This window comes from Malus domestica, chromosome 14 (assembly GCF_042453785.1).
Source record: "Malus domestica chromosome 14, GDT2T_hap1".
NCBI classification, from domain to species: Eukaryota; Viridiplantae; Streptophyta; class Magnoliopsida; order Rosales; family Rosaceae; genus Malus; species Malus domestica.
In genome coordinates this window covers 30,781,683-30,796,136 of record NC_091674.1, presented here as the reverse complement: position 1 = coordinate 30,796,136, position 14,454 = coordinate 30,781,683, and the positions used below count along the sequence as shown (strand labels likewise).

The window sequence follows — 14,454 nt, the reverse complement described above, 5'->3', positions numbered from 1 at the left end:
GGCATCTAAGTAGATATAGGTTCATTTTTTTAATTTTTAAACGCTTAGAGAATTAATCGGGGTGGTGACTAGTTGCCTAGGGCCTATGCGGCGTTAGGCTGAGAATAACAATGCTTTTAGGTTTACATTTAATTTTAAATTGACACAATGTCTTTTAATTTTTTCAATTTCATAAAATGGCTTAAGATTTTGTCTAATATCGTACAATCGTTAGAAAATTGATTAAGTTAATAAAATACTGATGTCACAAATTTTAGCATTCTATTTTTGCTGACGTGACAATCAAATTTGTCCACTAATGTCTTCAACTTCTCATGTTCACCGTCTTTTCTTCTCTCTCTTCTCCCACAACACAATCCATTAATAAAAGCTCTAAACCTTATGGCATGTTTGATATTTTATTTGAATCTTGAATCTCTTATGTTTCCTCTCACACCTAATACTTGTTCTTCTAATCTTCTCTCTTCTTATCCTCTTCTATTCTATCTCCTCTTTCTTTCATTTCCTTCTCTCTCCTCTTTCTCTCTATTGAATTTAGAGCAAGTCCACCGGAGTGGACATTGCCCATTACCCTGTCTAAAAACAAGGCCAACACCTTGTCAATTTAGTCCACCCCTTCAACATGACTGGTACCCAGCCCGAGCTGGTCTCTGGGCCAGCCTAAAAGAGACTGACCAAGAAGCTGGGTTATTTGCCTGGCGCGAGTGCCCGACAGCCTTTCAGAGGCGGGACTCGCGTCGTAGGGATGTAGGGTTTATATGGACAAAAAAAGAAAGGATGAGGTTCTGGACAATGCCACGTGGCACTACGTGATTAGTTGAAAATCTTATTGAAATCTTGGCTAAATTATTGTAAACGGGAAGTGACACGTGGCGTGTCGAGATTAGTCTAAAATCCTATCGGAAATCTATCCACAAAATAATACGTTCGGATAATGACACGTGGCATGACATGATTGGTTGAAAATCTTATCGAAATCTTGGCTAAATTATTGTAAAACGGAAGTGACACGTGGCGTGTCGGGATTGGTTGAAAATCTTAGCGGAAATCTATTCACAAAATAATACGTTCAGATAATGACACATGGCGCGACGAGATTGGTTAAAAATCCTATCCGAAATTAAAACTATTTTATTTTTTTATTCTTTTAGACCATCTCCAACCCTTGGGCTAAAAGCCAAATTTTTTAGCCCGGAAAATTTAGCTTTTAGCCCAAAAACATATTTTCTGCTCCAACCCTTCTACCCTAAAATTTTAGCCCGGAATTATTAAAGAATGAAATTAGCCTAAATTTTTTTCTTAAATCAATTTTTTTTTAAAATAAATATGTAGATTATTGTAAATTAATTTTATGAACATTTTAATCTAAAAAATTTTAAATTCCGATAAAAATTTCGCATTTAGCCCGGGGGGAAACCTGGGGGGTATTTGGCCCAGAAATAGCATTTGACATTTAGCCTAAAATTTTAGCATGAGTTGGAGAGTGTTTGGGGGGGTAATTTGGGGAATAATTTGGCTTTTAGCCCAGGGTTGGAGATGGTCTTAGAAAAAATTTAAAAATATTTTAAATGGGTTGGGTGCCAACGCATTTTGTAGGGGTGGAGATTGTTTGTGCCAGCGTATTTTTTCACTGGGTGCCAACATATTTTTTTAGGGGTGGAGATGCATTGGCCAATTACTGTTCATTGGAGTATGTTACTGTTCACTGGAGTGGATAAATGGGCTGGGTGCTGGCACAAAGTCCTTAGGGGTGGACTTGCTCTTAGAAGTTCCTAGTGTAGGATGAAATTTTTTTTCTTTAAAAACAATTGTGAATTTTGTACCAAACAAATTTTTAAATTTTAAAGAAAATTGTTCTTAGAGATGTTTTAAAAATGATGATTTTTTTTATTAAAATACTAAACAGACCCTTAAAAATTACTGCCAATACAAAAATACCATTTTTCGTCGTTTCACTATTTTTTTTCTCCACATATAAAGGAAAAGGAAAAGCACAAAAGGAAGTAAAAGTGGTTTAAGGAGTTTGTAGATCTAAAACGAGAAAGAGAGGTGCGGTGGTGACAGGAAAGGGGGTAGCTGCTTGTTTTTCACTATTTTTTTAATAATTTAAAACCTAACTAAATTTTATTTTTTCTTAAACATTTATAGAAAAATTAGGTTTCCAATTAGTTGTTTGTCACGTGATACAAATTTGATAATCACGTCAGCAAATTATAAATAATAAATTTATCATGTCATTATTTAACAGTCAACTTAACAAATTTTTTATCGACGACATTAATACGAGAGGGTGTGCTATCCACGCATCCATTTTTACTTTTCATACACCCTTGTTAATTTATATCCGTTGATCTTCTTCAATTCATTCGATCCGACGGCCGAAAACTAAAAAATTGTGATAGAAGTAAAAAGAAGTGGGTAGATATCACACCCCTAATACGAAATTGCAAGCCCTTTTATATTAAAAAAAGTTGTATGAATTTGAAATAAAACGCAAAACTGAGGTGCAAGATGTCCAATAAATAGTAAATAAAATAGATGGAGAAAAAAACAAAGACTGGCGCACAACGATGGAAACGTGGAGACGTTTGGCATCCGTAGGACTCTACCCAAGTCCACGTCAGCAAATCCGTCTATATATTTGTCAAGTTTCAACTTTCAATAATTTAATTTCATCCCTCCTTTTGTGAAGAATCAAAATTGGTCAGTCCGGTTTTTAGTGACAGTGACAGTCGTTGCAAAAACCAAGCGATCAAAGCAGCAGAAGAAGCAGAGCAGGAATGGCGTCCAAGGGAGCTGTTCGGTTCGTCGGCTTGGATGCCTTGAGCTTGGACTTGGCTTCCTCTCTCCTCCGCAGTGGCTACAAAGTCCAAGCTTTCGAGGTCTCTCGGTTTCCTCCTTGACTTCACTTTGCTCGATTCGTTTTCGTTTCGATTCTGTTTCCGTGTTACTTTTCAGTTTGATTGGATTTGGATTTGGATTTGGAAGTGATTTATCTTGGGGAAATGTTTTCGATTTCTAATAGCGATTGCTTCATCTGCAGATGGATGGGAATTTGATTAGTGAGTTTTTGAAGCTTGGAGGAACCAGATGTGGCGGCCCAGAGGAGGCAGGAAAAGGTAATATCAATACAATCCGTGGAGTCCGGTTTGATCAGACTATTTATTGTTTTTATGCACTAACCATTCCTAGCTTGGCCAAATGTTAGCTTGATATACAGTAAATTGGTTGATATATATATATATATATATATATATGTATGTATGTGTGTGTATTACGTATATACGTTTGTGTGTATTGTGTAGTGCAAAAAGGCGGAACTTTAATTAGACCAACGATCTTGAACATAAGCATCTATTTTTGGATTGTAAAGTCGAAAACTTGTCGATTTAGATATGTCGTCAGATCAAACTTTAAATCTCTGTCTAGGTTTATTCAATCTGAGCATATTGTATGGCTTTTTTCGCATCGTATCTCCTGTTCATTGACATTTTACTTCCTGTGGTCCAGTGTGATCATTTGTTAGGATTAAATCTCTGATCTTAGTTTACAAAGGGGCTGACGTAGTGATGTTCATCCCCCGCTCTTCTTTCTTTGCAATGGCTTGCAGATGTGGCAGCTTTGGTTGTATTAGCAGATCAAGTAAATGATGCAACTTTCAGTGATGAGGGTGCATCGAAAGGTCCTTCCGAAGCTTATTGAATCTTGACATTATATACCATATCCATTATTCTTTCTATTTGCTTTAAACATATACTGATACATACATGCATCGGATGCAGGATTTCAGAAGGATACTGTTGTCATACTTCGTTCAACAATATTACCATCGTCTATTCAGAATCTAAAGACGCGTTTCACAGGCAATTTAACCCCTAATATCATTGGCATTATGTGATGATGAGTTCTATAGAAATGTGTTTTGATATCTTTATTAAGATTTGAGATAACCACTTAACGTTTTGTTATTCTTGCAGATACAGCTGATCTTGTAGATATATATGCCACAAAGGGAGTATCTGATGGTTTAAATGGAAAGATCATTGTAAGATCACTTGCTCACCATTTACCATTTCTTGCTTGTAGTGGTGGATGCGAAGGTTCTCCCCCGTTGCCCTCCCTCCCCCGCTCCCCAATCATCCTAACTGTTAGTGCTGATGTTTTTCTGATGCCTTAGATTGCGTCTTCCGGAGGTTCAGAAACCATTTTAAAATCACGGCCAGTTCTCTCTGGTAATATTCATTAAATAAACTGCAATACTGATATTGGAAGATACTTTTGATGACTGATATTGAACGATACTTCTTTCTTGCAGCAATGTGCGATAAGCTTTATGTTTTTGAGGGTGAAGTTGGCGCTGGAAGGTAATCACTTTGTAACCCTTTTACGTAGTTAAGAATACGAAAAAACTGTATTTAATGGAGGAATAGTCACTCAACTAATATGTTGGTTTTGTTCAATATATGTTTATCTGCTCCCCCTCCCTTAGTTTTGCTTGTATGAAAAGACAGAAATGGTATTTGTCTTATGATGTTATAGTTTCCTTGGTATTGCAGCAAAATTAGGATGATTAAGGAACTGCTTGAGGGTATTCATCTTGTTGCTTCTTTGGAGGCTATTTCTCTTGGCACCAAAGCTGGTATTCATCCGTGGATAATCTACGATATCATATCTAATGCTGCGGGAAACTCATGGTTCGTGCCTACGCGTTCAACTTTTTATCTACATTTCTTTAATGACAGTGCATCATGTTCTATAGTCAAAGCCAAAATACAATTGAGAATATGATTTATCGTTCATCGCTATAAGGTCAATAAAAACTTTACTATTAAGTCAATAAAAAATTTACTATTAAGTCATATATCAATGACATATTTTTGTTTCAGACTTAATCAATGATGTATTTTTATTAATTAGGCATAGGTCAATGATGAATGTCACATATGCTTTAAGTCATTATAAATAGTTAGAATTTGATTCTTCTATCCTTCTCTCTCTTTCTTTCTCTATGAAGGTGATATGGGTTTTAAGCTATTATAAATAGGGATTTAAATTCTCTCCGGATCAATTTTGTGAGGATCCTTCGGACAGATGGATCTCATAATTGATACAAATCCAACGCCCAAAATCTCTTTCCTTCCCCTCTTCCCCTCAACTCTTCTTCTTCTCCCTCACTTCGAAGCTCTCAACCTCAAACCACCAGCCCCCCAATTCCTGGTCAAATTCAACCCCACCTCAAAATTAGCCCCAACATTGCCACAACCCACCCAACCCACCACCCCCAATAGCAAGTCCCTTACCTTACCCTCCTCAAAATCAGCCCCAACACCTCCACACCCCTCAATTGCAGGTCCCTTGACCCTAAAATCTCAACCGATATTAATGAAACAACAAATAGAGGGGTCGTGCAAACCAATGTCTTTTGGTTGCAGAGATTTTTTCCATAACTATGGAAGAATTATAGAGAGACAAAGTTACACTAGAGAGAGAAATCTCAAATATGAAGAAGAAGAAAGAGATGACAAATAAAAAGCTAAAACAGTAAGAGAGAGCAAAAAAATAAATCAGACTTAGAGCACAGATGACCTGCAAATAAATTTGGGGTTTGTTAATAGTGGTGGGGTGTGGCGTTGCGAGGGAGAAAGAGGAGTCGAGAGGAAGAGAGGAAGATGAAGAGGTTTTGGCCGTTGGATTTCTATCCCAATAGAATTGATCCGTAGAAGATATGAATCCTATAAATAGTTAGAACATGTATATTATATCACTCTCTCTCTCCCTCCCTTCGTTTACATGAAGGAGTCTGCTTAACTAAAAAAAAAACCAGAAATGAGAAATGGACAATGCAATGCAGTGTCCGAATCCAAATGTAAAAAATATTGTTGATATTTTTATAATTCACATAAATATTGTTGATATATTGTTAATATTGTAACTTTTTATTGATTTTACACAAAATCACCCCATATTATTATATGTTTGATCACTTCATACTCTGCCCACTATTATAAGTATTTATTCATTTCAGGGTTTTCAAGAACCATATTCCTCAGTTTTTAAGGGGTGCTGCCAAAGATGATTTGAATACTCTTGTTCAAAACTTGGTAAGATATACCGTACAGTTTTTGTGCTTTATATTGGATCAACTTCAATACTGGTGTTGGCTGTTTTCTGTCAAAGGCAATATCCCATTACATAAGACTAATGGGATTTTCTGTAGAGGGTTATATTGGATCTGGCCAAGTCGCTTAGCTTTCCTCTCCCGCTTTTAGCAGTTGCTCATCAGCAACTTATTCTTGGTACCGAATCTCAGAACACAATCAAGTAACGTTATATTGTTCGATCTTTGGAAATGACCAGCTTTGTGCTTAAGATTTTCTCATACATTTCCTTTTTCAGGGTCTCCAAGTGATAACACAGATGATGAAGATGCTACATTGATTAAGGTTGTCTTATACTTAAGCCCAAAAATATATTATTAAGACATTTTTGTAGCTTGAATTCCTCCATGTTACATCAAAATTGTTTTGAAATATGTGTTTCGTCGAGTCAACTTATTCTTTCTTATTCGTACACTTTACATTGCTGTACAGGTTTGGGAAAAGAAACTTGGAGTGAGAATTTTAGATGCAGCAAATGCTGAGACTTACATCCCTGAGGAATTGGCAAGCCACACTGTTGCTAAATCATATACCGTCAACCGAGTTGGATTCATTGGTCTTGGAGCAATGGGATTTGGAATGGCAACTCACCTTTTAAAAGCTAACTTTTCTGTTTGTGGTTATGATGTAAGTCCTCAGTTTGTATCCTGATTGAAACAAGAAACTGGTATTTAACTGAGGCTCTCCTGTATCATCTATTTTCCGACGTCATACAGCAATGCTTAAACAGTATTTGTACATATAGGGGGTCGATACATGCACTTGCATTTGTGTGTGTACAATTACATTAATATTGTTGTACCCCCTTGATTAAGTTCAAGATTGACACTATAGTTTAAGATACCGGTCAAACTGATCTATTTCCGGCTTCTTTTGAATGCAGGTATATAAACCAACACTGACTCGTTTTGCCAATGCTGGTGGCTCGATTGGAAGCTCTCCAGCAGAAGTATGTAAAGGTAGATGCATATTAAAAGTTCTAGAAGTAGAAGGCGATTAAAACAATTTGATGACCATCCATTACTTATTCGTCTGGTGCAATAACCTCTCTGTTTCTGACGCATTTTCTCTCCTAGATGTTGATGTGCTGGTAATAATGGTCACAAATGAAGCTCAAGCTGAGAGTGCTTTGTATGGAGACTTTGGTGCTATTTCAGGTAAACAAATTATTCTCTGCTTCCCTAGTCCATTTTTATTAGGACTAACCCCATATTCCTGTATTTGATAGCACTTCCGTCTGGAGCTTCTATTATCCTTTCATCCACTGTTTCTCCTGGATTTGTGAGCCGACTAGAACACCGCTTGCAAAGTATGTCTTCACATTCCATTCGCACTAAGTAATTATGCTTTACTTGTGATGAAATTAAATTCAGGATTTTGAAATGTTATAGATGAAGGAAAGAATTTCAAGTTGGTGGATGCTCCTGTTTCTGGTGGGGTTGTGAGAGCCTCCATGGGGGCACTTACGGTGTGCTAGAACAACCATTGGTTTTGACTTTTGTCCTAATAGCTGATTCAAATGTTTTGGTTTTAACTGATTTTTGGATTTTTGTGTCTTTCTCAGATTATGGCATCCGGTACAGATGAAGCTCTTAAGAGTGCTGGTGCAGTCCTCTCAGGTACTAAGTGTGTACGATAAGGTTCATCAGGCTTCAGAATGTAGGGTTCTCATAAATAGTTTTGTGACTGGTATTTGACTATATTCTGTGAACAGCATTAAGCGAGAAGCTTTATGTTATCAAAGGAGGCTGTGGGGCTGGAAGGTACTTTTGAGTCAATGTTTGTTGCATATCGTATCTCATTGTCTATTAGATCATTGTAGGTCTATGACGCTATTTTTTCGTTTTATCTTGGAAGTGAAATTCCATTACTTTATTCCTCCTATATTTTGTTCTATAGTGGTGTAAAGATGGTTAATCAATTGCTTGCTGGAGTTCATATAGCGTCGGGAGCTGAAGCAATGGCTTTTGGAGCTCGTTTGGGTCTTAATACAAGGATGTTGTTTGATTTTATCACAAATAGTGAGGGAACATCCTGGTAACTTTCTTCCTTGTTTAAGTACTTACTTTCTCAAAACCTCAAATGTTCCCAAATTAGGATGTGAGCTAGTATTATCTAAACGAATATCATTGTTAACGTTCAGCAAACATTTTCAATTGCAGGATGTTTGAAAATCGTGTTCCACACATGCTCGACAATGATTATACTCTGCATTCTGCACTTGATATTTTTGTGAAGGATCTGGTCAGATGGACATTCACTCATGCATTTTTTGAATGGAAACAAGTTACAATTATAATAATAAGTGATTATCAGCGTACTAATATTCAATCGTCTACAGGGAATTGTTTCTCAAGATTGTTCAGTTCGAAAAATTCCACTTCATATATCGACTGTTGCTCATCAACTCTTCCTGTCAGGTTCGAAAAATACATAGGATCTTAATGCTGTATGGAAACTAATACTCGTTTCATTTTTTGCACCGAATATGACAAATGTTGGCCTTTGGGTTCCTTTTTAGTTGCTAGCTTGCTTATGGAAAGTAATACTTGTTTCAACTGTCGGGCAGGTTCTGCTGCAGGTTGGGGTCGGCAAGATGATGCTGGTGTGGTTAAGGTACGGGCAAGCTTTATTGGCTTTTTCTTTCAGTTGAAGTTAGTTGGTTTATTGAGCACATGTAAAATTATCTCAACAAAATTCCACACGGGTGTTAAGTTAAAGTATAAATTAATGGTGGTGGCAGTCGGTGGTTTAACTGAAGCAATTGTATGTATGCAGGTTTATGAGACACTAACGGGTGTTAAGGTAGAAGCAAAACTTCCGGTTCTTAAGAAGGACGTTGTCTTGAAGTCTCTCCCAGTTGAGTGGCCAGTAGATCCCACTGGTGAAATACAGAGACTAAATCAGGACAGTTCAAAGACTTTGGTTGTTCTTGATGACGATCCAACTGGAACTCAAACTGTTCATGATATTGAGGTATTGACGGAATGGTGAGTGCCTTTATTTTCCTTAGGCTATATAGAAACCATGTATACCGTTTTATCAGAAAATGAGCTGAGATTCCAGAGTTGTTATAAATGGTGACTGTTCTTTGTAGGACCGTTGAATCACTAACGGAGCAGTTCAGAAAAGGTCCTAAATGCTTTTTCATTTTGACCAACTCCAGGGCCTTGAGTTCTGAGAAGGTAAAGGCCTATGTGTAAACACATCAAGGTTTAATGTTTAAATCATGCTTCATATTATATAAGAAATAAATTCCTCACGAAAAACATTCATCTCATTCCAAGGAATGATTTTTTTCCTACTTTAATTACTTCGGTCATAAATAGTAACGTAGATTGACGTTTTTACAGGCTACTGCATTAATTAAAGACATCTGCACAAACCTGAGTACTGCAGCCAAATCAGTTGAGAATGCTGATTATACAGTAGTTTTGAGAGGCGATTCAACTTTGCGTGGCCATTTCCCAGAGGCAAGTACTGTGACTTTTAACCATATTGAATTATCATGTTGTAAAGTCATTCAACACTCTGGGGACTTGTCATATCATTTGATGAGACTGCCTTGTCTGTTTAGGAAGCTGATGCCGCTGTTTCAGTACTGGGCGAGATGGATGCATGGATCATCTGCCCCTTTTTTCTTCAAGGAGGGCGTTATACTGTTGGAGATATACACTATGTTGCAGATTCGGATCAGTAATATTCATTCATTTTCATGTTAGAAAGTACTTAATAACAATTTAATGGTGAGTTAACATTGTTTATGGTTCATGGGTTCTTCAGGCTTATCCCTGCAGGGGATACAGGATTCGCTAAAGATGCTGCATTTGGCTACAAATCTTCAAACCTTCGCGAGGTCTAATATTTATATGTTGTGCTTCAAATTCATAGCTTTGACAAATATTATGATTGATATTAGCTTGAATTGTAAATTTGAACTTATCTGCAGTGGGTTGAGGAGAAAACAGCAGGCCGCATACCAGCCAGTAGTGTTACATCTATTTCTATCCAAATTCTAAGAAAAGGTGGGCCAGATGCCGTTTGTGAGCGTCTTTGCAGTTTGCAGAAGGTACGGAGGAACCAGCAGCCTCTCTCCCTCTCTCCCTCTTTCATGCAAGCAAAATACAATGGTTATATTTCTCCACCACGGACAGGGATTTTTAAGCTACTAATAATATATGGTGTAATATGGGTGGAGGTGCATCCAATGCATCAATTCCGTACTTGTTTTGATGCGAAAGAGTGCTAGGCTACAAAAATTTACAAGGGTCAAAGGATAAGAATCCCTGCGATAAATGAAGTTACTGATCGAAAATAGCATGTCGTTTAGTGAGATACTGTGTACTTATATCCTCTGACTCTTAATTTGTGACATGAAACAGGGATCAACATGCATAGTTAACGCAGCTAGTGACAGGGACATGGCTGTTTTTGCAGCTGGAATGATCAAGGCAAATTCCCTGCTATACTTATACCATGTTATTGTATGAAACTTCTGGTATATTTTCATCAAGTTCCGGGCAGATCATTTTATGAGTTTTTGTTTGGTGTGATAGGCGGAACTGAAAGGCAAGCGCTTCTTATGTCGCACTGCTGCTAGCTTTGTTTCTGCCAGGATTGGAATTATCCCCAAAGCTCCAATTCTGCCCAAGGATCTAGGAATAAACAAGGAAAATAACGGAGGTCTCATAGTTGTCGGGTCATATGTTCCCAAAACGACAAAACAGGTTGAACCGGTTATCTGGATATATGTTGAGTGATACCTTCCTTATATTTGATTTTTATCTCATGGCTCACACTCATAATTCATAGGTGGAAGAGCTTAAACTACAGTGCAGCCAGATTTTGAGAAGCATTGAGGTGACCAACATAATCTCTCTCTCGAGTATTTAATGTTTAATTGTTAAGTTACAGTTAATTCTGAACACAAGACTGTAATTAGAAATTAGTCTTCCCAAATGAACAATTACAAACAAATATGGCCATCGGATACTGACTCAGAACTGAACATGCCATAAGTAGGTTTCGGTTGCTAAAGTAGCCATGAGTTCTACAGAAGAGAGGGAGGAGGAAATCAGTAGAGCAGCTGAGATGGCAGATATTTTCCTTACAGCTCGGAAGGACACTCTAATAATGACCAGTCGGGAGCTTATTACCGGAAAAAGTCAGTCTTCATTTCTTTTTGTTCAGAGATTTATATTAATGTATCATATTTGCGAATACCACAAAAAAAACTTGCTCTGCTGTTGCCAAACTGTTCTGAAATGGCGATTTCTTGTCCACTGGGCAGCTCCCTCTGAGAGTTTGGAAATCAATTTCAAAGTTAGCTCGGCACTGGTGGAAATAGTTAGACGCATAACTACAAGACCACGTTACATTCTTGCAAAGGTACGTATACGTTTTCAAATGAGAAAATGTTCTCTTTTGCTGTTATTGAATGTGTATCCTCCTTGCTGAAATTACACTCCATATAGGGTGGAATCACTTCATCTGACCTTGCTACGAAAGCTCTTGAAGCAAAATGTGCAAAAATAGTGGGACAAGCCCTGGCTGGTGTTCCCTTATGGCAGCTAGGTCCTGAGAGTAGGCATCTGGGAGTTCCATACATTGTTTTTCCTGGTGAGTTTTGGAGTTCGCTAATATTTCTGTGCTAACTAAAAGCGTGTATTACACTAACAAAAATAGTTGGTCCATATCTAGAAAGCTTAAGTTTTTGGTAACAATGATAAATCAACAAAACTTATTAAAATTATTCATTCTTAGGTAATGTTGGTGACGAAAGAGCGTTGGCGGAGGTCGTGAAGTCCTGGGCTCGTCCAGTCAGACTTTCATCAACCAAAGAGCTTCTTCTGGTAAGGGTCATAAATTGAAGTTTCGTAAATATTTTCACCTCGCGTACTGACAATTTAATATGTATGTAAAGAATGCAGAAAAGGGTGGATATGCCGTAGGAGCATTCAATGTATATAATTTGGAAGGAGTAGAGGCAGTTGTTGCTGCAGCAGAGGAAGAACAAAGTCCGGCTATATTACAGGTTAAAAGAGTATAAACATTAGATAAATCTCGTTGATTTAGTTAAAAAAAAAAAGCCCAATGTTACTAATTTTCATTTATTATCAGATCCATCCAGGTGCCTTGAAGCAAGGAGGGATCCCGTTGGTTGCATGTTGTATCGCTGCTGCAGAACAAGCCAGTGTAAGTGGCACATATTCTTCAACATGTGTTTCAGGTTGTGACTTCTCATTCTTTTTCTTTAAATCGAAGGCTGCCATCTTATTGCTTACAAATATTGGAAAACTCTGTCATTACTGAACCTAATCCCAGTCCCTGATATCTGGTATCGAGCGGTATGCATGGAAAGTTGGAAACACACACTTCCTTCAATCCACTCTTTCTCACTTCTGAGGCTTTAGTCTGTGACTCTAGTACTTGGCTCTCTTGTTGTGCGTGACAGTTCCATGCTGTAACAGTCATGATGGTTTTGCGTTGTAATGGTATAACATGGTAAACATTATCACGATATAACAAATGGCGTTGGACATGAAAAATCGACAATAATTTCAAAATTCCACTTTCATCAAGACATCGAGATAATGTATATGTTACGGCAGGTTCCCATAACTGTACACTTTGACCACGGAACTTCAAAGCAAGATCTGGTGGAAGCTCTTGAGTTGGTAAGTTCAATTTTTACCATTGTTTTTGCACATTGCTTTGATTTTCACTCAGAATGTAGTCGATATATAGAGAGCGTTAGTAACTGTATTTACCTTTCCAGGGATTTGATTCTGTCATGGCGGATGGTTCACATCTATCATTTACCGAGAATGTTTCATACACCAAGTTTGTCGCATTCTTTGCTCACTCAAAAGGCGTGCTAGTAGAAGCGGAACTGGGGAGATTGTCGGGGACAGAAGATGATTTAACCGTCGAAGATTATGAAGCAAGGCTGACTGATGTTAAGCAGGTTATTTTTTTTTCCTTGCAACTTTTTGGAATTAGCTTTCCTTCACTCCTAAACTTGTCCTAATCATCAGAAGGCGTTACGAATTTCAGGCTGAGGAGTTCATTGATAAAACCGGGATAGATGCTTTGGCAGTCTGTATTGGAAATGTGCACGGAAAGTACCCTGCAAGTGGCCCGAATCTGAGACTCGATCTGCTTAAGGTTGAGATAATCTCTTATCGATCTGCGCTATTACTGATGTTAGATTGTTGAATTTCTGCGCAACTGATTTCATTTTCCCTTATGCCAGGATCTGTATGCTTTGAGTTCGAAGAAAGGAGTCCTCCTGGTGCTTCATGGCGCTTCTGGTTTGTCGAAGGGACTTATAAAGGTACAACGTTTATCCATAGCGATTTCAAAACAATTCGGGTTCGTAGGTTTTCGTTTACAAGTTGAAGATCCTCAAAGATGCTTCCAAGCTACATTTGCATTACTTCCACTTAAAGCTTAATGTCCAAGTAAACTGTTTGGCTCCATGAACAGGAATGCATAGAGCATGGTGTGAGGAAGTTCAATGTAAACACCGAGGTGCGAAAAGCTTACACGGATTCCCTTAGCAACTCGAAGAAAGACCTGGTCCACGTTATGGCGTCGGCGAAGGAAGCCATGAAAGCAGTGGTTGCAGAGAAGATGCATCTATTTGGTTCAGCAGGAAAGGCTTGATGGAGAAGGAGCATTATCACAGATGAAGCTAAACTGTTGATATAACAATTTAAGCTGATGAATAATCGAATTAGGGACCCTAATAATAAAAGAATATTGTTTTCACTAGTCGAATTGGGATCCGTGAACCAAAATTAGTCTTATGAAATTCATCATATTTACCGTGAAAAGAATTTTGTTGCTGATGATTTGGCTCGTTTGAGTTTATCATGCAGTTTGAGTCCAGTCTTTCTTGAGCAAACTCTTTCTTATCAACGGTTGCTAGTTGCAGATATAGCTAAGTCTTGTGGCCACTGGCGGAGCCAATGTGGGGGCATTGGCATCCCTTGACCCCAATAACCTTGTCAAGTTATCCCTTTGAAAATTTTATGAACCTGTATAGCGGCACTGCAGCAGCACGCTGCACTGTCAACTTTTCCCAAAAACCTTTTACTTCTAAACTTATCCTTAAGAAAATAAAAAATAATTTTTAATGAACACTAATAATTTTAATTAATACTTTTTTAATTTAACAATGCTACTACATTGAAAGGAATTAGTAGCCTTGTACAAAAGTTGGCAGAGACAAAGAGGGATATATAGTATCCCTTGGTGCTTGTTAGTGAAATTAGCATTGATTTTACCTGTT

General features: G+C 37.8%; 1 protein-coding gene across 2 annotated transcripts; it reads left to right on the top strand.

Moving 5' to 3' along the window:
• Window positions 1-2,640: 2,640 nt before the first annotated feature.
• LOC103455635 (uncharacterized) lies at window positions 2,641-14,014 on the top strand. Of its 2 annotated transcripts, none has more exons than XM_008395209.4 (42): window positions 2,641-2,882; window positions 3,044-3,119; window positions 3,611-3,682; window positions 3,783-3,863; window positions 3,978-4,045; window positions 4,178-4,232; window positions 4,316-4,364; window positions 4,557-4,694; window positions 6,026-6,101; window positions 6,218-6,296; window positions 6,397-6,443; window positions 6,591-6,785; window positions 7,042-7,117; window positions 7,235-7,315; window positions 7,387-7,467; window positions 7,550-7,626; window positions 7,723-7,777; window positions 7,873-7,921; window positions 8,058-8,195; window positions 8,321-8,402; window positions 8,500-8,578; window positions 8,728-8,774; window positions 8,937-9,148; window positions 9,256-9,343; window positions 9,512-9,631; window positions 9,736-9,854; window positions 9,942-10,014; window positions 10,108-10,227; window positions 10,541-10,609; window positions 10,715-10,885; window positions 10,971-11,018; window positions 11,181-11,322; window positions 11,449-11,546; window positions 11,633-11,777; window positions 11,922-12,010; window positions 12,082-12,192; window positions 12,279-12,353; window positions 12,770-12,835; window positions 12,937-13,125; window positions 13,215-13,325; window positions 13,414-13,494; window positions 13,647-14,014. In XM_008395209.4, exons 1-42 carry the CDS (start codon window positions 2,781-2,783, stop codon window positions 13,824-13,826), a joined length of 4,110 nt encoding a protein of 1,369 aa, XP_008393431.2. In that variant the 5' UTR covers window positions 2,641-2,780; the 3' UTR covers window positions 13,827-14,014. The 2 variants fall into 2 exon arrangements, with proteins under 2 accessions (XP_008393431.2, XP_070667681.1); XM_070811580.1 differs by having other exon boundaries at window positions 2,666-2,882; window positions 9,512-9,635; window positions 9,740-9,854.
• The last annotated feature ends 440 nt before the right edge of the window (window positions 14,015-14,454 follow it).